The 24,530-nt window shown below is 41.9% G+C and overlaps 1 protein-coding gene across 5 annotated transcripts in view; it reads right to left on the bottom strand.

Annotated features, from left to right (window-relative positions):
* dscamb (Down syndrome cell adhesion molecule b) overlaps positions 1-24,530 on the bottom strand; it is a gene marked incomplete at both ends in the record, with an annotated part of 110,174 nt that overhangs the window by 37,582 nt on the left and 48,062 nt on the right. For all 5 annotated transcript variants that reach the window (XM_079165906.1, XM_079165905.1, XM_079165907.1 and 2 more), the window contains 4 exons: positions 185-481; positions 1,853-2,128; positions 2,810-3,088; positions 3,754-3,900. In XM_079165906.1, the coding sequence (XP_079022032.1) occupies positions 185-481; positions 1,853-2,128; positions 2,810-3,088; positions 3,754-3,900 (999 nt within the window). The remainder of the gene's footprint in view (positions 1-184; positions 482-1,852; positions 2,129-2,809; positions 3,089-3,753; positions 3,901-24,530) is intronic.

Raw genomic sequence — 24,530 nt, 5'->3', positions numbered from 1 at the left:
TCATAAGAGAACACTACAAAAGCAAGGAAACCAAAACATCCTGATCAATAACCAGCGCCCATGTACTGCAAACGCCAGAAAGCCAGCTGGACAGAGAGAGAGAGAGAGACACACAGACAGACACACAGAGAGACAGACAAGGTATGTGTATTGTTGTTCTTGGAGGAGCTGATTTGACAAGCACCTCTTACGTTTATTCGAGCCTGGTGGTACACGACCCCGGCCGAGTTGCTGCACGTGCACCGGTACACCCCGCCGTCCTGCACCTGGGTGTGTGTGACGTTCAGCTGGCTGACCACGTGGCCCTCGTGGGTCTCGTAGTGGCCCAGGTGGTGGTGGGTGTCCTTGATGACGGGGTCGTCGTCCAGCGACCAGGAGCATCTGGGAGGCGGCGTGCCCTTGACATTGCAGACCAGGAAGACGGGCTCGTTCGGGTTCACCACCTTCTCGCTGAAGGAGGACAGGATCTTCGGAGTACCATCTGCCATGAGGGACAAGGTGGAACGGGGTAGGGGACAGGAAGACAACGGTGAATAAGCGACATGTTAAACTGTGACCATCGTCAGCATTGCAATGTTTTAGTAAAGCATTGATCTACAGTAAGTTTTAAAGTTACACTTCTAACATACTTATCCTGCACAACACCTGACTGACCATCAACCAACCAGGGACTTGTCCCCAACTGCCGACTGTATCTTTATATATAGTATGGTAGAAAGTGAAATGTTTACATACAAGATCAGTTAACGCCGGTTAGGTTAATCTGACTTTGGCAGTTAGGGATGTTCGAACAGACTGACTAATTGTTGCTTTAGCAGTCATAGAAAAAAGGCGAGCATAGAAAGATAAACTGGTTTTATTTTGACCTAGTAACAACTTGTCAGCATAGCCCACTGTTTTAGCTAGAAGAGCTGCTCTCTGTTCTTGTTTCTTTCTTTCCGATTGTTGGAGGAGCTTCATTTACATCACATTTGCATGTATTGATTGACGCCTTTGTCCAAAACGAGTTCTCTCTGCAAATAAAAAGTGGGTGCAATGACGTTGCCATATTGACTGCATGCTCACCTGGTAAGGTTACGATTGGACGATCGTGTTCCTGAAGCAGTTTCTTGTTTTTTAATAATCTTGGTATTCCTCTCAGAGAGCTGCTCCTATACGTTACTGCATTCTGTTGTACTGTATAATGGATGTACAGTACAGTGTATACTTTTTGAGGCCATGAGAACTAAAATCACAAAGCTTTCTAATGAAAAACCACTTCATGTTGGGTTATTTCCTTATCAGTTGTTCTTATTCATCAACAGTTACTGGACAACAGTTTGAGAGAAGATGTGCTTTCAGGGGTCTTTTCCATAGTAACCTTTTTTTATGAAATAATAATAAGGTAACATTGGAAAAGGAAAAATCTGGCCTTTTTATCACCATTCTTTCATTATGAACAGTGATCCAGAAGCCTCCAGTTGGCTTTTGAAATGTCAGTGTCTGCCTGCTGCTGCTCTGATAATCTAGATCTGTTCCACATGATTATAGATTATCAATATCTTCTTTTAACAGCTCCCCGGCCACAGCAGACAGTTGCCTGAGCAACGCTGCCCAGGTAAGCTATTGGATTCAAGAGTGTGTGTGTTCATGTAATTTTCTACGTGTTTGTGGAGCGTGGGATGATCATTGTAATGGCGGCCTATAGCAGAGAGTCACAGCAGGACGCCATTAACACTCAAAACGCTGTATTGATCTCAAAGGCCTGAATCTGTCTCTGATAAAGCACTGAATATACATAATCACGCTGCTAAAGGTTTGGCGTTTGGTCAGCGTTTGTGTGAATGCCACAAATCACATGCACACATTTTACCTTCAAGGATGACTTGCACAAAGTCCTGTGCCGACATCTTGCTCTTCCTGGCGAAGCACTGATAGGCTCCGCCGTCGCTCTTCGACATCCCCTCCATGATGAGGTTCTCCCGGTTCAGCCCGGTGAAACGGACGTTGTTGCCGGGGTAGATGATCTCTCCATTGCGGTACCAGGACAGCTCATACTCGTCTGAGCCGCTCACGCTACAGGACAGAGACACCTTGCTACCCACGCTGCCTTTCACCTTCCGAGGGCTGACCACTGCCTTCAAGGGCTCTAAGCACACAGAGATAAGAGACACGTTGTCTTTTTAAAAGGAGCATTTAACGATTCGTTTTGTTTTAGCGACAATAAGGTTAACGGAAAGACATGTAGGGCAGATAGTGGAGAAAGTTCAGTTTAGATTGGATCAGCATTGCTACATAAGATTTCAGAGTAGAAGGTTGAACCACCATCTCCAGATTAGATCTGAAAACAATACATTGACTAATTAACTCACAGACATTTTTAAGAAAAGAATCCACTGGTTCCATCGCCTCAAAAATGTATGTTAAAAATTACATTTCTTTGTCATCTATAAAGGGAAACTTCACATCTTTGGGTTCTGGACTGTTGGTCGGACAAAACAAGCAATTTAAAGATGTCACATTGGACTCTGGGTGACATTTTAAACTAATTTTAAAACAATTTTTTAGACCAAATATTTTTTTAAGTGTCAGAAAAAGGGGAAAAATCTCCAAATTGCTCGTTCTGTCCGCCCAACAAATTTTTTTTTTTAATTACAAGAGAGCAAAGCAGCACATCTCATATTTTAGAAGCAGCAAATGTTTGTCATTTTTGCTTGATAAAAACTATTGTCAGTTAATCTTGTTGATCAACTAATGAATGAATCAACTAGCTGTTGTTTAGACAGATACAGTTATAAAGAGGATCCCTTCCTTTTAATAAAAGACTTACGTTTGACATACAGGCGCCCCATCACCTCAGCGTTGCCATAAATGTTCCACACTTCACAAACATACGTCCCGGAGTCACTGGGCTGTGTGCTCTCTATCAGCAACCCGGTGATGGTCTGGCGGAAGCGGCTGTCAGGCTCCAAAGGGCTGTTGTCCTTCAGCCAGCGGTATTTGGGCGTTGGGTAGCCTGAGGCCTTACAGGGCAGCTCCACCCGATGATTAATCATCACCTCTCGCTGGTCAAAGCCATCCAAGATGCCTGGCTCAGCATTGGTGGGGTCTGGAAGGAGCAGAGAATTTAGTGTTAATTAGTGGTGAGCGTTGCCAGGCGCTTGACAGTGTAATCCAATATTGATTCTTGGGGGTCACGATTCAGTTCTATATACGGAATATTTGGTTATGTGAGGGAGAGGAGAGAGCAACAGTGTGTTCCTAAAATTGTCCCCCACAGTCAAATCAGAGATGGCACCATGGATTACTCCTTTTTTAATCCATTTATTTATCTATATGCTAAATGCAAAACATGTAAAATGGCTCTCATTTATCAAACTACGCTCCAATATCATCAGCGCAGTACAGCCTACATTGCAATGGTTGTTTGTTGCTGACTGGCCCAAAGAAGGGCTGCATAACTCATAGGTGACCTCAGAGTGGATCGGTCTGCATGACAGGATTGGACAGACTGTAAACTTGATCCCAGCCCTAAAGGTACCCATTCACTGGGTCTTGCTTTACAAGCCTGCACATCAATCAACATTTCTGAGGAGGACCCATAATTCATAGGGGAAAATAATTCTTACTGCCTGCAGTTTTGAAATGCCAAATCCGCCTTAGAAGCGTAAGTGTATGTAAGGATGATCTATGACATTATCTACAGGAGGTATCCAGTATAGTTTCTGCATGTTTATTTGACCTATGGTTTTTAAGATTGCATCCAGTACTGACCTGACACAATGAGACGCGCGCTGTTGCTCTGACGAGTCTCGCCGGTGTAGCGGTGGCGCGTGGTGCAGCGGTAGTTGTTCAGCCCATCCTCAGGCAGGACGTCCAGAATGTACAAGGCTCCCGTGGATGTGATGAGATATCTTTGTCCTGGAAAAGATTAAAAGGAGCGAATCGAAACACATGAAAGGCAGCAGTTGTGTGGTTGTTCTGTAGGATCAAAACAACTTCTACAGTATAAAGAATTTATTCACCCCGCCACAACAGAAGGATTTCTTTCTCCATAGGGTGTTTGTAGAGTGCACAACAAATCTGTAGAAGCTTGAATCTCACAGCACACAAAGCCTTTAGAAGTCATTCTTTATTTCTACAGGAGATGAGAGAGTTTACTGAAGCAAAACAAAAAAGAAGTTATCTGGTAAACTACCAGAGATTTGCTGTGGAATGAGACTTAAACTTCTACAGATAAACACACCAATATTTGGACTAATACTGTGAATTACTGGATGATGGAACGTACAATTTATCCATAAATACAAATTTTAAAAAGTGCATATCAAGTCTTTGCCCCCGAACAGCTTTTATTGTCTTGTCTTTGACTTCTGCCGTTGCAGTAACCTCGCTGGCGCCAACGTTTGGTATCGAGAGCCAATCCCTCTTTGGCTGTCACAGCCAGTTCAGTATGTAGGGTAATATTATGTTAATTCTGCAGATCAAACCCGGCTGAGTGGGGTTGTCAACATCCATAAGGAAAGAAACCCTCCACTCCGCCATCACACGAATGCCCACATTCCCATGGGAGCAGATTGATGTCAAAACTGATCGAAAAAGCAATTTACAGGAGATTGTCTTCAGTGCACAGCGGTGGGCATGCTAAGACAGAGGCAGCTTAGGGAGCCTTTAAGGACCGAGGAGAGACAGCCCTGCAACCGCTACAGCTAATGTTGACGGGGTCCACCAGAAAAACACTGTACAGTGACGTCACAGGGTTAAAGAAAATGACAGTGTGACGCATTTTAAGAAAGCCTACATTCACTTTGCATCCCTTCTGATTGTATGAAAAATACAAAATGTGAAGTTGAACAACATACAGAGCTAAAATATTTACTCATTTGTTATCATTTCACACTACAAATGTTTTGCTGGCGTGAAATGAGCTGCTCACTAAGCTAATAAAAGATGAAAAAACAAGGAGACGTGTATGTGACAATATAGTTTGTACGGTGACATGTTTCATGAGGGATTATTTCCAGGAGGAGGTTTCTATTTCATCTTGTGCTCATTGACAGTAAGCAGAGCATAATATAATGTGCACATTAATATGAAAACCTGGCTTTATGACGTTAACGGGGAAAGTTAAACAAACACAAATTAAGGCTTTGTGTTTACTGCGATGGATTATCAAGGTCGGTCAATTCCTGTCTGTGGAAGCTGTTTTTCATAATTACGGTCTAACAATATACCCGTACATCTAACTACAGATACCTGCATGTAAGAAGATGATACATGGCACCAACACTGGTAAAGTCTTGGGTGACTCTGATTAAGGTCACATGCTTGACTGCTTAGATTAGCAGGAATTCTCTCTGCGTATTTGATTTTGATTGCACCCGTGTCTGAAGGCAGTCACATCAGCGATTTATCCAAAAGTAGAACGAGCTGGGGCGGTGTGGGAGCAGCTAAAGTAGATTAGCGGTGCGTAATTCATTTACGTTCAACAAGGCGAGCTCTGGGTTTTCTTGTGATTTTTTCTCTAAAACAGACAAAATATAAGATGTGTTGTTGAGATTCATGATACGAAAGAGGGTAGCCTGTCGGACAACAGCGAAAATTAGCAAAGGTTTTGAATTCATCTGCTTATTTATGTTAAACTGGTGCTGTTTGAATATTCATTGTTGGGCTTTTTAGTCAAAATGGCCTCTCAAATAGACAATTCAAGATGCTATGAAAAATGCATGGACAAGCAGGTGCAGAGGTTTCTCTTTTCTGAGCGGGTTAACAAATTAGATGCCACCTCCCTTAGGTCACATAACATCATCCCCTATAGATCAGAGAGAAAACAACTGCTATAATTGCACTGTTTCTCCTACATTTCACATCGCTGTGTTGCGTTACCAGACAGAATAACTGCACAGTCCAAACCAATTAGCTGAACAAATGTTAATGAGAAAGAACCTAAATGTAATTTTCCTCAAACATTAGATGTTAACATCAAACCGCTACATGTTTTAATATTCCACTTGAGACTAATATGTATGAAAGAAGCAAAGCATGCTTAATATGCCTACATTTAATATGCATTTTTTGATGTTTATACATGCAAAGGAAAATCAACCTTGTGGGGTTAAGCAAACAGGGGGAATACAGAAAGAGGCGGGTGGAGAAGAAAAAAAATTGCACAGCTATTGTAAGCGTTGACCTAGATAGAACCGACAACAGATTCCACGGATTTGATGTCCTGAAGGGGTTTCACTGGTTTACATACAGGGCTGTTAGATGGGCAACCAGCAAGTGGAATCTATAAAGAGACGGAGGGAGGGTGTGACTGTGTAGTGTGTGTCTGTGTGTGTGTGTGTGTGTGTGTGTGTGTGTGTGTGTGTGCTGATGCCGGCAGCCATGCATGCATGCCAGTGTGCGAGACGATTGGTGGGAGGAAATCTTCTCAGAGGTTGAGGGGGCCAGATGCAGAAAAAAAAAACATTACTGTTTATGATCATCGCCTTTGCTCTTTTTTTCCCACCGGTTCTGTGCACAGCAGAGGGAGAGATCATTTTTTTAAATGTATTTTCTTTTTTTGTTTTTATGGCCTTGTATTTCAGTATTATTTAATTAATGCTTCACACTTTTTTGGTAACTGGTCACAGGTAGCTGTGTTCAATACCACAACAGCAAGAAAAAGACTAGAAGTATCTCACAAATAAATAACACTACATCGGAAAAAGGTGAAAACCCTGAAAGATATATATTACCAAGCAGCAGCAAAAACAAAATTCAGACATCTCCAAAGCTGTCCACTACACACACACACACACACACACGCACACACACTGCCTCTTTCCCTTTTTTCACTCCTCCCTTCTGGCTTCTCCATTTTGATTCTGTACTGGTCCTCTGAAATCTCACTGTGGAATCCATCTTGAGTGAGACAAAATGGTATTTCACTCCAGCCGCTGTGAGCTGCTGCAATTTTCTCTTCAAGCACCTCTATGCTCCTGCAATGCCTTTTAAGACGTCAGAGCTCAGTTATTGTGTTATGACAGAATGAAGTGCAGGCAGAGGGGACGCTACAGTGGGGAGGGGATTCAAAATGAGAGCTATTGTATTGAATTGTGTTTTATTGTATTTCTTCTCCGCGACCCGCTCCCTTTAATTCCACTGCTTTGTCTTTAACTTGCTCACTGCTTCAGCATTTAGGAGTCATTCCTGTCCAGTGTGTTGAGTAAGAAACTATGCACAATGTCCTTTAAACACTAAAACGCCTAAAGTGTAGTGCAGTGAAGTGTATAAACTGCTATGGATTAATTAAGTCAGTAATTGAGGCCTCAGTTCCCAGATGCATTAAAACATCCTCTGGACAGAGATTTCTGTGTTATTGTCAGAAAGTGGAGCCTTTCCCTCCATTCATTCACAGGCACTGCTACTGTAAAGTGAAAAAGTGCTCCACTCCACCACACACACTTTATCTAATCATCCCCACTTTGCCAGAGACAGAATCTAATACGAACAGCGGGCTCTCACTCTCAGCAGGCTAAATAAGCCTCGACGTACAGATGAGCTAGTGTCACAGCATCCTCACTGCCGACAGACGCTCTGCAGTCGCTGTGATTTAAATGAGAGCCGGGCTGGTCAGATCTTAGCTGACAATCTGCACTTGAGTGAATTAGTTATGAACTGCCAATGGGTTTATTCTGATCACTCATGCAAAATGCAGTCAAATATAGTTGCAGGAGGTTCATATTTGTGGCATATTACCACTAATAAATCTATTTTTTTAGAAGCTGGAGTCACCTAAAATGTCTACAGCCACGCTAGCGGCTCTATGCGGCTGTCAGGCTGCACAGACTTGCAATGCTAACAAGCTGATGTTTAGCAGATATACGGTTTGTCATGTTTAACATCTTAGTTTAGCGTGTTAGCATGCTAACGTTTGCCATTTAGCACTAAAGACACAGCACCGCTGAGGCTGATGGGATGTCGTTTGTTTTGCAGGTATACAGCAATAAAAAGTTGATGGCAAGAGACGAGTCAGGTGATCACAGTTATTCGAAAGGGAACATGAATATCTGAACAAAATGTTATGCTGCATCCAGTATTTGTTGAGAGATTTAACTCAAAACTACATGAGATCTTGTGTGTCATAGGACATATGAATCTTAGAAAAGTCATAGGATCAAAAAAGACATTAGGAGTCATCATCTCGGAATCATAAATGATGTTACAAAAGCGTGAGACATTTCAAAAGATAAATGCAAAACCATTTTTATGTGTATATATCTATTATACTTCATACACGGATCATATTCTTGCAATGCAAATTTTCTGTTCATGTCAGGCAACACTGATATTACACTGAATATATGAGTTTGAATGCACTAGGTTGGAAATGTTTAGTACACAGAGTAATCTCTTCTATAAAGGGTGAGTTGGTGAGTCAAGAGTTCTTGTTGTTTAAAGAGGAAGGTGGGACTGGCTCTGAGTACACTGTGAGTCAGGCAGTGAGGAGGGACCCAGTTCTAGTCGGGTCAGCAGAGAGAGAGAGATGATAAATGGGCTTCTGAATGTTCCAGGTCTGTGTGCTAACTTCTCTGGCCCACTTCAACTCTCCTGAGTCACTTCAGACATTAAATTAAAATTAAAAGCAGATAGCTATCTATCATGGGCTTACTGCACACTGCATCTGTTGAGGAAAAAGCACCGCCTATCCATTTTTGTACAGCTCAAATATTACTTAAAACCGCTATTACTGCCATCGGCGTGCTGTTAACCTGAATACAGAGCATTCATTCTGCAGTGGTGCGCCTTTGCAGAACAATACTACCATTTACGTTTTTTATCTTTGCAGAGATGGAGATACAACGCTAACTAAACCTTCAGGGAGGAAACACCGCATTTGACACCTGTGGTGGCAATGTCAGAGGAGTGTTCTGTAGTCTGTGTTCTCAGACTAATTTCGGCCTGCTCAGAGTCGGGGGGGTAAGTTGCATCGCAAACCAGGGCGCGGGGGGGCCAGACGTCTGATCGCAGCTTTAATCTGAGCTGATTGAGGTCAGATCGCAGGACTGACCTCTCCACCGCAGAGCTCCTCAGGGCTGCAAGGCTGCATGCAGATGAACTGAAATGATGACTATTCTGCAGACCCAACCATAAAATACCTATTGTTACTCCGTCTGGCTATTTACATTATCATATATAAATCAACAGCCATAATTAATGACTCTCATGCACTGTTGAAGAAAACACATCACACTGAACTTAAAGCCAGTGTACTGTAGGTGTCATACTGAGCTACTGCACATATAAACCATCAGGTGAATGCAGACACTTCGGCTCTCTCTTGGATCCATTTAATTAACATGATGACTCTGGAATCAATAAAAGACATGCTAACAGTCAAACTGCAACACTAACACTCTTTAAATCAGCGGACACAACCCGCTCTGATGCCACACTACAGTAATGGAAGAGCAACATGATACTTAACACCAGGAAAAAGAAGCAGCTTTTGAAACAAAATGTCCCACCACGGGATCAAAGATTGTTTCTACACTACGCTCTGGTTTTGTGGAGATCAAACAAGATATAACTTAATAATTTGTGAGCTTTGCAGGCAGATTTGGTCACTTTGGAAAGAGCGAGGCTAACTGTTTTCACAAGTCTTTTCGCTACACTAACCGTTTGTAGCCTCACATTAGGCGGACAAACATGAGAGTGGTATCGATATTTTTCATCTAACAAAACGGCAGAAAGCCAATAAACATATTTCCGTATACAGAGTCAGTACTGTATTGTGACCACTGGTTTTTACATGTACAGTGTGTGTCTTACTTGGATAAGTTTCCAAAACTGTGGTTACACTGTCTGCCCGCCATCGGTTATGTAAAGATGGGCCATAATTCCTGCAGTCACAAGTGGAAGCACTGGATAACTTGTAAAGGTGCAATCTGAGCAGCTAAAATTGAAAATTAGGTGATTTTGTAGGAAAGGGATCAACAAAGAACTCTTTTGCATGGCTGATGTATTGGAGACACTCTGTATCTTAAGCAAATATGGTCTGTTGCACATTTGTTTGTGTGTCACAGCCAAACAATATGGATTTTCAACACTGCGGTTAAGTAGGCAGTTTGTCTAAACTTTCAGGATCATTCTAATAGCTTGGTGGGAAAAACAATGAAAATGGATTTTGCATGAAAATCTAAGTGGTGGGAAAATAATCATGAAAAACAGAGTGTGTGGTGTATTTGTCTTGAGGCAGGAAATTTGAAGAAAAAAAATAAATCAATCCTAGATAATATAGCTTTTTTACTTTCATAGTGCCATCATCTGGACAATGACTCACACATCACTGAAAATAGTTTTGAGACACTACAGAACAAACAAAAGGGTGCATAATATGAGTATCTCGAAAATATAAAGTTTAAACTAATGCTATTAAATACAGGTAAAATGAGAAAAGCCTTCAGCACCTGTAAAAGTCACCTATAAAAATCGCTTTCTCTCAATGCACCTGCTGTGTGAATAGATTTTAGGAATACAAGTAAATGACAGAGCTGCCATTGAAGCCTCAGTGAAGAAGGCATCCTTGGTTCAGTGAAAGTTTTGGCATCAGAGACTCTCTGTCTCTTATTCAGCCTCAAAAACCCTCTGTGTTCCTGTTTGGCTCATTCTACTTCCTCTCCTGCTTCTTCTCTCTCCTCTGCGTGGTCTCTCTCTTTCTCCCCCTCTCTGCCTCTCCCTCTGTGTCCTGAATGCTAAAACAGTGGCTGGCTGTGTCAGAACACCGCAATGAAATCCTGCAGTCTCAAACGCCCACATCGAGTAAACACCTCACTTTACCTAGACGTTGATCTCAGAGCTATATTTCACATTGGTTAAACGTTAGTGTAGAAAATAAAATCTGATTAAATATTGAAATTACCGAACGTCTTTAATAGATTTATCAATAGATCATTTGGAGGGGAAAAAATGAATCAAATCTACAAAATGAATCTTCCAGCAATAAAGGAATAGTTCGACAACCTTTCAGAGGAATTACATATTTGAAAAAGATGAAAGGGAAAGACGAATAATCCTCATACACGAAAACAAGAAAGTTGACTTTCAAAGTACATTTCAAAGAAATAGACATAACAACTAGAAAACAGGACAACAAAGCTGAGTGAAGTAAACATGAACATTACCTACTATGCACAGGTATGAATATATGTATACAATGCATCTATATATCTATATAAAGAAAACTACAGCACAATAAATCTAAAGATATGGTGAGACTTTGGATTTTAAGGATATGAAATTGCTGCCATTGAAGGCTGTTTGGATAAATAAGAGAGAATAAGAAACTGTGTGTCATTGTATCTTTCCCTGAAAAGATCCCTTTGTTTGAAAAAAGAGTCACTGGAGCTTCATCAAAACATCTGGATGACAGTATAACGTGTATTGTCATTGCTTTGTATTGCTGGTGTCAGAGCTAAAACCAAACACCATTTAAGGCCACAAGTCACTCAAACTTAATTTCTTAAAATAACATTCAAATGTCACATGCGTTTAGGTATTTCATTATATTCCATTTATTTTTTCATCCGGTATTTTTAAACAGTTCTGAAAGAGGCAGAGTGAAATGCAGTGACTGTCAGTGTTATACCACCGATCTTTTAAATTAAAAATGGCTTTTCATTCATCATAAATAATTTGTGCGTTGCAATCCATGCAAGAAATGTCCAACTGCCATGAGATGAACAATTCATATTTAATGAACAACTAAACAAGTGAAAGATGTCATCTTAATAAATCATGTGACCCTCGGTCGTATTTACTTGCTGCTGGTTCTGGTCAGATTGCTGCTGAATATTGAGGTACACAGATTTAGTGGACACAAAGGCATGACATCACGGGCAATAAAGAGAGATGCATTAGGATAACTAAAATGAGAAAACACATTCAAATTCAATTTTCGTCATTTCTGTTTCGTGGTGTAAGAAAAAAAAAAAGATTATCCGTTTTTTAATTAACAGTTCACATGCAAAGATTCGTGGCAGACAGTGGTTTGTTTTGTGTTGTATTTAAACCCCCATAGACAGCAATGTTGTAATCTATCTTCAACCACACTGTCTGTTTACATTTCTTTTATTTACTTAATTTGTTTACCTAAAGAATCCTGTAAGCTCTCTTAATTTTTACTGACATATGTTAACTCCTTTGCTCAGATTGCACAAAAAGTAGTGCTATGATGTTGGACGTTAGAGTGACTGTGATAATAATATCAAATACAGAACGCACTGTTCTGATTGCATAAAAGAGTAACCTTTTTTTCACTCAGATTTGATGCATTTGTCGTCGTGTCGTGTGTATAATATAAATATCAGAATAACTGCCGTGTGACTATTCTTCTCCGAGTGCTAATAAACATTCCATTTAAATATAGATATATTTTACATTGTTATTTCTTCATGCATTACTGACCCCTGAACTTTGTGAAAAGAGTGTAAACAGACGAATGACTCACAGATGATGCATGTTGCCAATAACAACACTAAGCTTAACATGCAGTCCAAAGCTGTGAAACAACAGTACGCTACAGCGCCAAAGGAGGAGCAGCACTGAACCCCTGTGAGGAGACGGTTTTACGTCGCGAGAGGAGAGCCCCCTCGTACAAGAGCGCATGGAGCGAGGATTATTTTTACATTAATGTATAGTAGCTTGCTGAGCTTGGCTGCGGGCAAGCACTCGCGCACACACACACAGCTCAAAAAAGTGCTGAAAAGGAGAGTCAGGTCTCCAAGGTTTAAGAGTCGAGGGGTTGTTGATGTCTTTGATGAGGTTAGCAATCCAGTAATCTCTGCCGAAGCTCAGAGCCATTAAACAGCATGTTGCTAAGCAGGTATGTGCATTGAAGAATGACAGCAGCATCAAAACAACCACCGAAGTTTAAGATGCTTTTTCAGTCAGGCAGCAGGAGAGACACGATATTATCAGGTCACAGAGACTAAATCCACCGGTGAAAACCATGCAAGTGTTAACATGTGTTTTTCACCATAAGTGTTGGGCCACCATATCCTCCCCTTGCACCGTCAGAAAGTTACAAATGTTCCTCATTCTGACCGTCAGATGCTACCATGTCAAACCGCACTCCATTAGGAAAGTAGCCTCGACAATATTTCTCCCCCGTTTAATGAATTCAGTGAAAGATGCTGAAGATGTCATTGGTCACTGCTACGGTATAACATGTTGAAAAACCTGGCTATTTAGGTTTAGATGCTATTTAGATGCTCATGCTATTGATGAAAAACAAAATGGAGCTGGATAGCTGGAAATGGAGCACTTCATTTTGCTTGTTTAGCATGCGGTACATTGTGGAAGGTTGTGTTGGTTTATAGGCGGAGTGAACGAGACCTGTTGTCTAATTCATATTCGGGCTCAAGGGTAATAGACTGGTCACCTGTATAGAAAGATGACAATGCTGGAGCTCAGAAGAGATCCACAACTGTTGCTCCAAAAGTTTATCTGAAAGAAAAGCCTCAAGCAGGAAGACGATATCAGCTCATACTGCACCAACTTTCACCCTCCTGCCTCGATGCTTTGTCTTGCTACACATATTTCCACAGCCAAATGGCCAGCTACCGAATCTAATCATTTACTTAAGAGCATTGCTACATTACGGTCTACTGTAATTAAAAAGAAAAACATCTCTCTAACCAACAGCAGGAGAAACTGTTGTCATCTGTTGCGCTCTGCATTTGACTCTACGTCTGGAAAATTACACTCAGATGGATAGTAAAATGAGTAATTAAATCTAGCCTTCTATTTCAACCATACTGAGGAGAGAGCGTGTTGGCTTTGGGCTGCTCGGTTGTGTGTGTGTGTGTGTGTGTGTGTGTGTGTGTGCAACACGTGTAGCAGTCTGCCATCATAACCTAATTATTGCAGCAGCTTAACAACAGCAATTAGCACATTTCCATCAGACGACACTAATTTGTGAATTCCATTCCAGCACCATTCAGGTCCAACACACACACAGAGAGAGAGAGAGAGAGAGAGAGAGAGAGAGAGAGAGAGAGAGAGAGAGAGAGAGAGAGAAAGAAAAAGAGAAAGAGAGAGAGAGAGAAATAGAGAAAGAGAAAGAGAAAGAGAGAGAGAGAGAGAGAGAGAGAGAGAGAGAGAGAGAGTCTTAATTCACTGTTGAGCTACTGGCAATGCTAAATCCATATCTATAGAGCTGTGAAAATTGCTTATGGTAATTGCAGTTATTGTAAAACTAGGCTGAAGCTTTAATGAAATTTCAAATTTTAATCATTTGTTTTTTGTATAGTCCACATTTACTGACTTCTCCCCCGAGGGACCCCGTGCTTCCTCATCTGAGTTCCCCATAAAATGCCCTTTCCCGACAGATAAATGGAATTGTTCCATTAAACAATGATTTCCTCTCACTCTGGGGAGAAGGAGAATCCCATTTTGGCATATTCATACCCCTATTTGTGTAGATTTCTAGCATTAAATATTCTGTTGGTAAATCTGTAGGAAATGTATAGTTACTATGATTATATTTAATTAATACAAACAAATGTCCAATTCAGAAATAATCACAATAATAACTGCAACCTGCAAAAACTCATCTAGCAGTTACAGAGCAACATTATCATTCATTTGAAGTTGAATATGAGTCCAATATTTACACTGCTTTTAGCTCCATATTTGGTCTCCACCTACTCCTGAGGGAAATATCTGACTCTTTAGCTGCTTATTGCTCCAATATGTTCACCAGCTAGTTGCTGACTTTGTCTTTCTAATGTTTGGTGCTGTTTGTAGCGTACAGTGGGTTTTTAGAGCTGTTTCGCTGAAAACAGCTGCGTGCTCGGGCTGTAAACAACAAGCGGTGAGGGCGAACCAAAACATAAAAGCAAACCAAAACAAGACGCTAAAAAAACGCTCCGCAGAGCTGAAGGGGAAGAGGTGGGTGATAATTCACTACCTGAAACCACTTTCACATACAACTAGCCATCGATAGAATACATCATCTTAGCATAAAAGTATCGATTACTGCAGCTGTATAGATCTTGAGCAGAGACAACATTATTATCATTATTTCTTGCTGAAGGGTTTTTTCCGATCTTTACCACTATACACGTTGTTGAGAAAGTTTGAATAAGTTGTTTGTAAAATTCTCCAGTTATGACTAATGCACGATTTGCAAGACTTTTCTCATGAGGATTCAGCGCTAGTGCATCAGTCAAAAAATGTTAAAGGTGGACGACTCCAGCAGCTTTTGTGCATACAACTGCTTCAGAATAACACATCCTCCCTCCTTTCCTCAGCCCCCTCATTTTCCCATCTCCCTGCCTTCCTCTACCCTCTAACCCCCCCCCCCCCCCTCCCCTTCCCTCCTCCCTCACTTCCTACGCAGAGATGCATGTTGAGTGATAGGCCTGTGGATGAGTCTGGACAGTGCGTCTGAGGCCCTGGTTTTTAATAGGGTTCTGTTCCCAGTAATTATGCTGACACAATTTGATCAGCACGGGGCTAAGTATCTTCATCTGAGGGAGATCGGGGGGAATTAACGCTGATGTAATAAGTACAATTTGTCACTATTAAGACGGAGGTGTTGACAGGCACTGGTGTTGTCAGGGCAACTGATGGTGCTCCCTTGCTACAGTATGTATTCTGCTGCATCCGGCGAGCAGAGCTGTCAGGCCCCCTCAATAATCGATTCCTCGGGTTGGTCGGCACAAGCCAAAGCACACAGACTGTGACACACTGATATACACGTACAGTATAATAAAGACAGACTGCACCTGGATGTGCTGCAGTGTTGCACGCTGACATGATGCATGCACGCGCTACACACAGCACATGGAGCACAAACAAAAACAACACACGAGCACAGGAGCAACAAATCACCAGGAAAGATGTGTTTTGTCCGGCAGCTACTGTAGATTAATGTCACGACTGAGAACTGCTGCCAACAGCTCCAACAGTGATGTGTGGACTAGTGGACACTCACAAACCTCTTGCTTCCCTGCTACTACAAAAATGCACTAATGAGACAAGACTTCAGGCCTCACTCGTTGCCGGGGAGACAACCAATGCCAAAATCTTGACCCGCCGATCCATCTCATCGAGCATTTTTCTGAAAGGAATCCACATTAGTGATTTATGCAAGAGGTGGCTGTGCAGAGTGAGCTGCTGCTTCAGTAAAATCTCAGCTTCTGACTACATTTGTCTTTTCAGTGTGATAATGTTCAATATGAAGTATTTTAAGACTGCAGGAAGCTGTGTGCTTCACACCTTACCGGTCATATTTTTCTCTCAGTTGGACGAAAACAATAGTTTTTATTCTGAGCTTACATATTTAGGGCCTACATGTGCAATATTACCTTGCAAAACGAGTGAACATCCTCTGATGAGTAACTCTTTTATGTGACTCCAGTGCGTCATCGAGCCGTGATTTCAGGCCTGCCCAAAAAAATCCCAAACACAACTCCACATTTCTTTTGTTCACAGTCTTCACAGTGCTTTCAGCAATTATTTTCAGCAATGTGTTTACAAACAAAGCAACACTTTTATTTTACCCGAACAATAAATGTTCACTACGTCGGAGCATATTCAGCAAAAGCGTTTTCATATTCCATCCACGTATATATAGATAGATATATAATATATATCTATCTATATATATTGGCCTATACGGATTGGCCAATTTCATGGAAGATATTTGTGCGTGTCACAGTAAGAGCACAGGTGTTAATAATAAAAGTAATCATAGTAAATTACATTTAGCTGCTCCAGTGTCAAGGTTGTGATGTTGAGTATGCACGGTCATATTAATGCTATTAGTAACACCTGTGATTTTTCTCAAAATAACGAGTCAAAATGTCTTCCGTGAAAAAGTCCGACAAAAACCTTAAATGTATATAAAGACCAATGAATAACTTAAACTCACATTAACAGTGTTGCGCCTATATTGGAAAATTGATGGAGATCCACCATGCTGTTTCTTTTAACACCGTTGTTTCCTTACTGTGAAGTCTGGAGCCGTCTCCGCTCCAGACTAAACACATCCCGTTAAGCCCACCTGTCAGTGTATCTTGGTCTTTACAGACACAAACACACAAACGTCAAACCCAGCAAGTCTGCCCCCAAGCTACAACAACACCATCGATCCGAAACAAATATCTCCACTATCAAACTGTGGGTCAATCGCCTGAAATACACAATCTGTGACCCAATCTTACAGTATTTTTATATCCATATCAACAACAGATATACTGTTGAAGAGCTGTTCTTTTAAACACAAAGAAGTAAACAAAACTAATTACCAAGTTGCGGGGGGGTTTACCCTCCACTACATGTTTGCCTAAGTGCCATAGAGTACCCTAAAGAACAGGATATAAATCTATCGATTGCTTCACTGAGAAAAAGACATGCTATCAAAAGTATTGACAGCACTTGTCATAAATTAAGCAGAGATTGTAGAATATAGCATTATTGATGGCTGCCCTTTTAAAAGCTTTAGGGAAAAGGTCAGCATATATGGAGTCCTGTTAGGAACATACTAGCCACGCTGCAAAACTGTGCTAACATTATTTTTCATTTAGCCAGCTAGTAAAACATTTTAAACAATATCTTTTAAACAGAAGTTGCATAGGCTAGTGTAGAGTTTTGTCGCAATGAAAGATAATTTAGTTTTTTAAGATTGCATGATTGATAGATGCAATAAAAATATGCTAAATGCTCATTCATCAAAACATTCTTTACATCAACACTATGTCCCTTCCGAATTGTACTGAGCAATAACAGAGTGAAACAAGACGAACGATCCTGTTAAGGATCTATAGGCTGAATCTTGCCTACATTACGTGGCATCTTAAAAATTATCTTTAAATTAAAAACGGTCAGAAACATATTGAGGATTACACAATCACCTCTGGCCATAATTCACCTGAATGAAAAGGCCACACGGATGTTAGGGAGAGGAAGCCATGATGAGAGTGAGCACTTGTGTGTGCGTGCGATATGCAGCTGCTACTAAAAGTCAGTGTTTGCAGAGAGAGGAAGACAACAAAGACGGAAAGAGCAAGTCAGTAAAGGTGAAGACAGGAAGAAAGGGAATAGAGGAGAAGGGCAGGAGTATCAGAGCAACAGGAAGCGCATGACACACGACGTGCAGGATCTCACTCTAGCAACACAACCTGTTATTGCACTTCTTTGAGATGTATGCAAAGTACACACAGGAGGTGGAGCTAGGCAGCAAAAATAGGCAAACAGATTTTCATGTAAACAATTAATTTTATACATCATTTAATTCTATTTTGCGAGCTGGCTCACTGTCACACTGTCGCGGCTGTCAGGGGCACTTGAATGGAACGGAGCATTAATGTCATCATTAATGTTATCAGTTACGCCCGTGCTTTTCCCACTGTGACCAGTCAAAAGGCCTGTTAGCCGATAAAAGTGTAACCTCTACCATCCTAAGCAGGTTTGACCAAAACTAACAGGAGGGTCAGACAGATGTCAATCAAGCTCAGTCAGCACACGCACACTCCTCCGTCAGGGTCTAATCAGACCCATCGGTGTGTAGGAGCTTATTTATGATGCCATGAAGCTCTTATTAAAGGTCTATCCATAATAACATTGTATGTTGAAGCACAAAAACAGCTCCATTAGAAAAAGGTAATAGTGTCTGAGTGAGCTTTTTCATCCATCTTTATAAATGACTGTTATAATAACATTAACCAATATCATAGACACCTTTTTTGCTCCTCTTGTATAACGTCTGCAACTCCTGCCCTCCGTCTCTTCTGCCAAAGTTTTCAGGTTTGAAATATTGATGCTGTTTTCTTTTTTTTTTTTTACGAACTCAAAAGCTGTGCTATACTGCAATAACGCAGGGCCTTTCTTTGTGCTTTGAGTAATGTGCCTTGTATCTGGTAGACTCAGGCTTTTGTCAAAGAGATGCATATCAAAAAGAAGAAGAAGAAAAAGAAAATCTCTGAGATGCTGAAACTTCAAGCTGATGTGTGTGTGTGTGTGTGTGTGTGTGTGTGTGTGTGTGTGTGTGTGTGTGTGTCTGGCGGTGGAGATGAATTAAGCCTAGATACCTCTCCAGTGTCCACACATATACATTCATATAAGCACACAGTCATTGCAGCTTGTGTACGACTGCTCTTCTTCCATCAAGACCACTTGCAAAGGATTTTTTAATGTGTCCCGCGCTGCTCTAAAATATCCCTGATGAGGCCCCGCATTCCGTGAGGGAGCCCACACTGCGGGGGCAAAAGAGTCACTAAAGATTCCTGTCATGTCACGTTGTCATCACGGAGTGACATAAAAGTCTGTGACGTCTGACATTAACCAAAGGTCGCATGAAGACTCAAAAAGGAATACACGCCATCATCCAATCACACGGGCGGACAGAGGGGAGCCAAACAGGAAGTGATACACACTGAGCGCCGCGGATCTGTGTCTCGATTGGACTGCGTCGTGACATAATCGCCTCTGGCAGCTCAAATCTGGATTTGGATGCTGAGGACTCATGATGATGAAAAATGTGAGGTTGTTTTATTTGACAAGGGGCTTGTTAGCAGTCGGAAACACGCACTCATCGGGGAACGATGTTGTAAACCGCTGAGGATGGAGAGTGACGGCACGGACAGGAATTGTGCTATCTGGTTATGGGATCTGATGGGGCATCTGTTATTTTGTAGCTCCTCGTCTATGACACACACAAACGCACACACACACACACATTTGCCTGATATGCTGTGATGTACAATTTTCAGGCATTGTCTTGGCAGGCATTTTTTTCTTTTGTGTGTGTGTGTGTGTGTGTGTGTAGGGCTCAGTCAGCACTTCCACATGCTGTCCAGCTGACATCAGGAGGCCAAGAGCTACTGTATACCAACCAGCCAGGCAACCCCCATCCACAAGCCCTGTGAAAGCTCTGGATCTATGCGTCCATACGGTTCTCTCCTTCTGCTCTCCGTCTCCTTTCCCCTTTTCCTTCATATCAGTGCACGTTGTTTCCTTTCTCCCCCGTCTGCTTACATCTCTTACGTCCTCCTCATCTTTCATCAGATATGCCTCTCTGCACTTTCTTTGTCCATTTCTCTTTTATTTCCTTACATACTTGTCATTCTCTCTGTGCCTTCTTCTCTGGCCTCTTGTCATTCTCTCCCTACTTCTTCCTTTTTTCCTCTGTCTCTCCGCATCTGTCTCCATCCCTCGCTCCTGTCTCTCTCTCTCTCTCTCTCTCTCTCTCGCTCTCTCTCTGTGTGCAGCCCTTCCTCTCTCCTTCCTCTCTTTCTCAAAGCGAACACTGCCTCTCCTTGTCCACAGTCAAAGCCTCTCCTCTGTCCTCTATGCACCGTTTTGGAGAGCCACTGCAGGCCTGCCGCTCAGTATGCACAGTGGCCACGTGGCCCGACAATGGCTCATTTCAACCTCAATTTCCCCCGAAATGAATGGGAGCCCACCTCGGTGCACGCGGCATGCCTTTTAATTGGCCCAAGTTAGATTCAAACCATTAAACCACTGATGTCGACACATCTACCACCGCGCCCATTGGCCTCTCTCTCCTCCACCCCCATTCACACACACACACACACACACACACCCTCTTTCCCTCTCTGGCTGCCAGAACATAAACGTCTTATCTCTCGGCCCCAACCGTGCACAGACGCCATGAATATTCAGCAGCTTCCATCTCCGTTTCGGGGCAGACAACAGGCGCATGCGAGCAATTGCTTGCATACACACACACACACACACACATTCACATTCACATTCAGACAAAAACACACAGATATATAAACACACAGGCATACACGCACACAGACCGGGCCTTTCTCCTGCACCCACTCTCTCAAAACGGGCATTGTTTACGCTTTGCTGAGTTTAGCTCGTTTGTCTCTTTCCCCTCATTTGCTACAGTATGAGCAGTGTATATCTGAGGGGTATTGATTAAAAGCCAGGGGAGAAGCACCACGGCCGTTCTCACAATGTGCAGATATTAGCCCATTCTGTGGACACCAAATCAACATTTTTCACTTTAGAATATCAATAAGACTTACCTGTTTCCAAGAGAGGGGCGAGGGAAGCATGAAACAGAGAGAGAGAGAGAGAGAGAGAGAGAGAGAGAGAGAGAGAGAGAGAGAGAGAGAGAGAGAGAGAGAGAGAGAGAGAGAGAGAGAGGTTTAGATTTTTGCTCTGCAGCAACAGAATACAACATGACCGTGTACAGTGTGTACTTATACAGTTTATAGGCATATATCGATCAGGTAGTTTTTCTGCTGAAAAACATAATTATTGTGTTATCCATCATCAGTAATTAAGATAAATCCAAAGGATGCGACCTTTGACACGGAGGTCAGCTGATCAAAAATCAAAACAATGTTGTCTTCATCGCACCTGAAAGCGAATAATATGAACACATGTGAAAGGCTTAACCGATAACAAAATAAAGGTGAACGGAGACAAAAGATCTGGTTTTAATGACTTTGCCCCGATACAACTGTGCTTGAAGAACAGTATCTGTTAGGATCAGTCAGTCATTAAATAAAGACCAGATTAATCAGCGAGTGCCCGTGGCACGAGCTACAACACCGTGTCTAATCAGAGGAGAGGCTGGGAACCAGGTGTGTTTCATCTCTCTGAAACACAGCCTGAACCCAGCCAAGAAGCCCAGCCCCAGCTCTACTCCAACAGCCCTTTGAAATATTTCACTCCAAATTCACAATAGCCCAATCCCCCCGTGGATGTTGTCAAAGATGAAAGAGGTAGCGTGCACTGGTGCTCTGTCCGCACTGCTCTCTCTCTCTGTCTCTCTCTCTCTCTCTCTGCTCATTCTCTCTGGAATAGAGAGGAAAAAGAAAGTGAATACTCAAGCAGCTCCTGCACTCTTCAACCATTTTTACACTACCTGCTTTGATCTCCTTACAGCGTGCCGCCATCATAGCAACGGATCAAAATCTCATTGTCTTTGTATTAGAGGCTTTTTCTCCGTCTTTCGCCTTAGTTTGACTCACATGCATTTATTTGCTTGTCTAAGCCGTCCCTCTGTGACTCTCTACGGCTCTCGTCCTCCAGTTGCTAGGAGGGTTTTCCTCCTCGTTTAGCTCGTTAGTCTGTGGCGGTAGCCGGCAGGATCAATTACGGGGGAATGTGAGCTCGCGTCTCGGTATCATTACCCAGCAAAAACTATATTAGTTCAGTCTGAGGGGAACACATGGGCAGTCTGATTATTATACCAGCCTGCCAGCCAGCTAGCTACTGTTCCTGCTCTTTGGCAGCATCTGCTACTGATCTCCAGCCGGTACTGGCCTCACACACTCCTCTGTTACGTTCTGATCTAGAGATCCTCTCATGTTCACTTTGATCAGAATCAAAATCTTAACTGACAACGAAGGCAGGGAATTTTTTTTTCCTGGTGACACAGCACTGAGTGAAATTCAGAATCAGACTTCATGTAGAGCCGTGTTTCAATTGGTGTTTCTGGGGGAAGACATTTTCCTACTCAAAGAATAAAGCCTGCATTCACAGCAGAAAAAGGACCATACACACATTTATCTTCAGCGTTGAGTCGTCTTTATAGAGATGTAGGCCTGGGAACCCAATAATAATATGAAGAGAGTTTTGGTCTTTGCTGTAAGTTGCATACATGTATTTCCCTGCACGTATTATTTAGAGAACATCCATTTGCTGTAGAAAACCATGTGATATTATCAAAATCTTTCTGAACGGCTACTGAATGAACCTTGTTTTAGTCCACTGCTGTTTCCAGGCACAAAGTGGAACTTTCAATTTATACATTTTAAGCCAACATGGGATGAGAGGTCCTTAAAGTGCACATTTGAGCATCACCTCTATCTGCTGAGGAAGATTGTGTGATCCAATTGAAAGCTCCAGAACAGCTACTGATGGACTTTGTGCTGAAATTGTTTTTGTAAACTACTGCTTTCAATCTCAAATGCAGATATTGTGTATCATACTAGAATGATGTCTATGTGTTATATTTTATTAAAGACATGATGCCCTTAAAACTAGTAACATTAAAAGGTGGCCAGCTAGCGGAGTTATAAATAGAGATATAACTAACTATAAATTTGCTGTAACAAAACGGCCATCACTGAAATTCCATTTCAAAACATATAAATGCAGAAGGTTATAAGTATTCATAGATTATCATCGTCAGGGTTGCTTTGATGAGTTTTGATCTCTCCTAGTCTGCTCTTTATCTCTGATGAACATTCCTGTCATTCTCCCTCTCTCATGTTTCTCTCTCTCTCTCTCTCTCTCCCTCAAACTCAATACCTCACATCTGTTTCTCCGTTGTTCTCTTCTGCCCAAATCCCCTTTTGTTTCACACTCTTCATCCCTCTCCTTCTCTGTCCCCATTTCAGTCTTCATTTCTATTTCTCTCACTCTTTTCTTCTCCCTCTTGCCTCCCCCCTTCTGAGGGCAGACCGAGGGAGTAATCCAGCCTCCTAGACAGCTGCACATCACCAGCTGGCTGAGGAAGCTGCACACTCTCTCTCCTCTTCCTCTGTCTGACTCCCTTCCTCCCTTCCTTGTCTACCCTCCCTCAGCCTCTCCTGGCTCATCTGAATACACAGAGTGGGTGCAGCCAGATGCAGCCCGTCACTGGTGTCGGATTGTGACACAAATTACCTCTATTTGATGGTTAATGGAGCTATTTAGTGTCAACCAATGCTCCACTATTACACGAGAAGAAAGGGATTTTTACTTCAGTTTAAACTGTAATCCCAGAGATAGACCAAATGAAGTTGAATATACAAGCGTGTGGTGATCTTGGTATTCCTTAATGCATCGATTGAAAAAAAGGAAAAATACAACTGGATATGTTCCTGATTATCATCATGTACACTTTTTTATATATGTAGATAATATACATATTAATGCATTGGGGGTTGAAGTAAATTCCATAATCTTACCAGAAGTTTGTGTTTTCATTTTCACTGATTTCATCTTAATATTTATATCTTGTTTCGCCAAAAGGTGTATTTCTTGTACAAAGCTGACTATGATAAAGATAATTTGGATGTTTACTGTTAGAATTGTGCCGTCCTCTGTTTTTACGATTGTTACTGTAGTTGTTGTCATGTCTCAGATTTACAAAATGGAAAGATGCTCCATCCCCTCCATCTCTGGTGCTACAGTATGCGTGGTACACAGAAACACTGCTGACCCCCCACGTGAGGGGTTTTGTTCAGCTGGCCTCATAATGCATTATTTAATATTGGGGATCATCCAGGTTATCAGTGAACAATGGCCAGTTGTTACACAGTATGGGATTATAGAGGACCACCTGTCCACACAAAAACAGCAGCGTCTACGAATGAATAAGGAATAAATGAAAACTTCCGTGTTGATGCGGAGCATGTGTGGCAGATTAAAGTCCCATACATGATGTGTGCATTTATAAATCCTTTACTTGGCTTTAGTCCCTTGTAAGCATGGTGAATTAAAATGTAATCCAGAATAATTATTGCACAGAAGCTACCTTGGTGCCTCCTGATATTTGGATTTGTTGAGATTTGAATTTTTCATAT

Source organism: Pholis gunnellus (genome assembly GCF_910591455.1).
Source record: "Pholis gunnellus genome assembly, chromosome: 9".
Classification (NCBI taxonomy): domain Eukaryota; kingdom Metazoa; phylum Chordata; class Actinopteri; order Perciformes; family Pholidae; genus Pholis; species Pholis gunnellus.
This window is presented reverse-complemented; position numbering and strand designations above follow the sequence as displayed.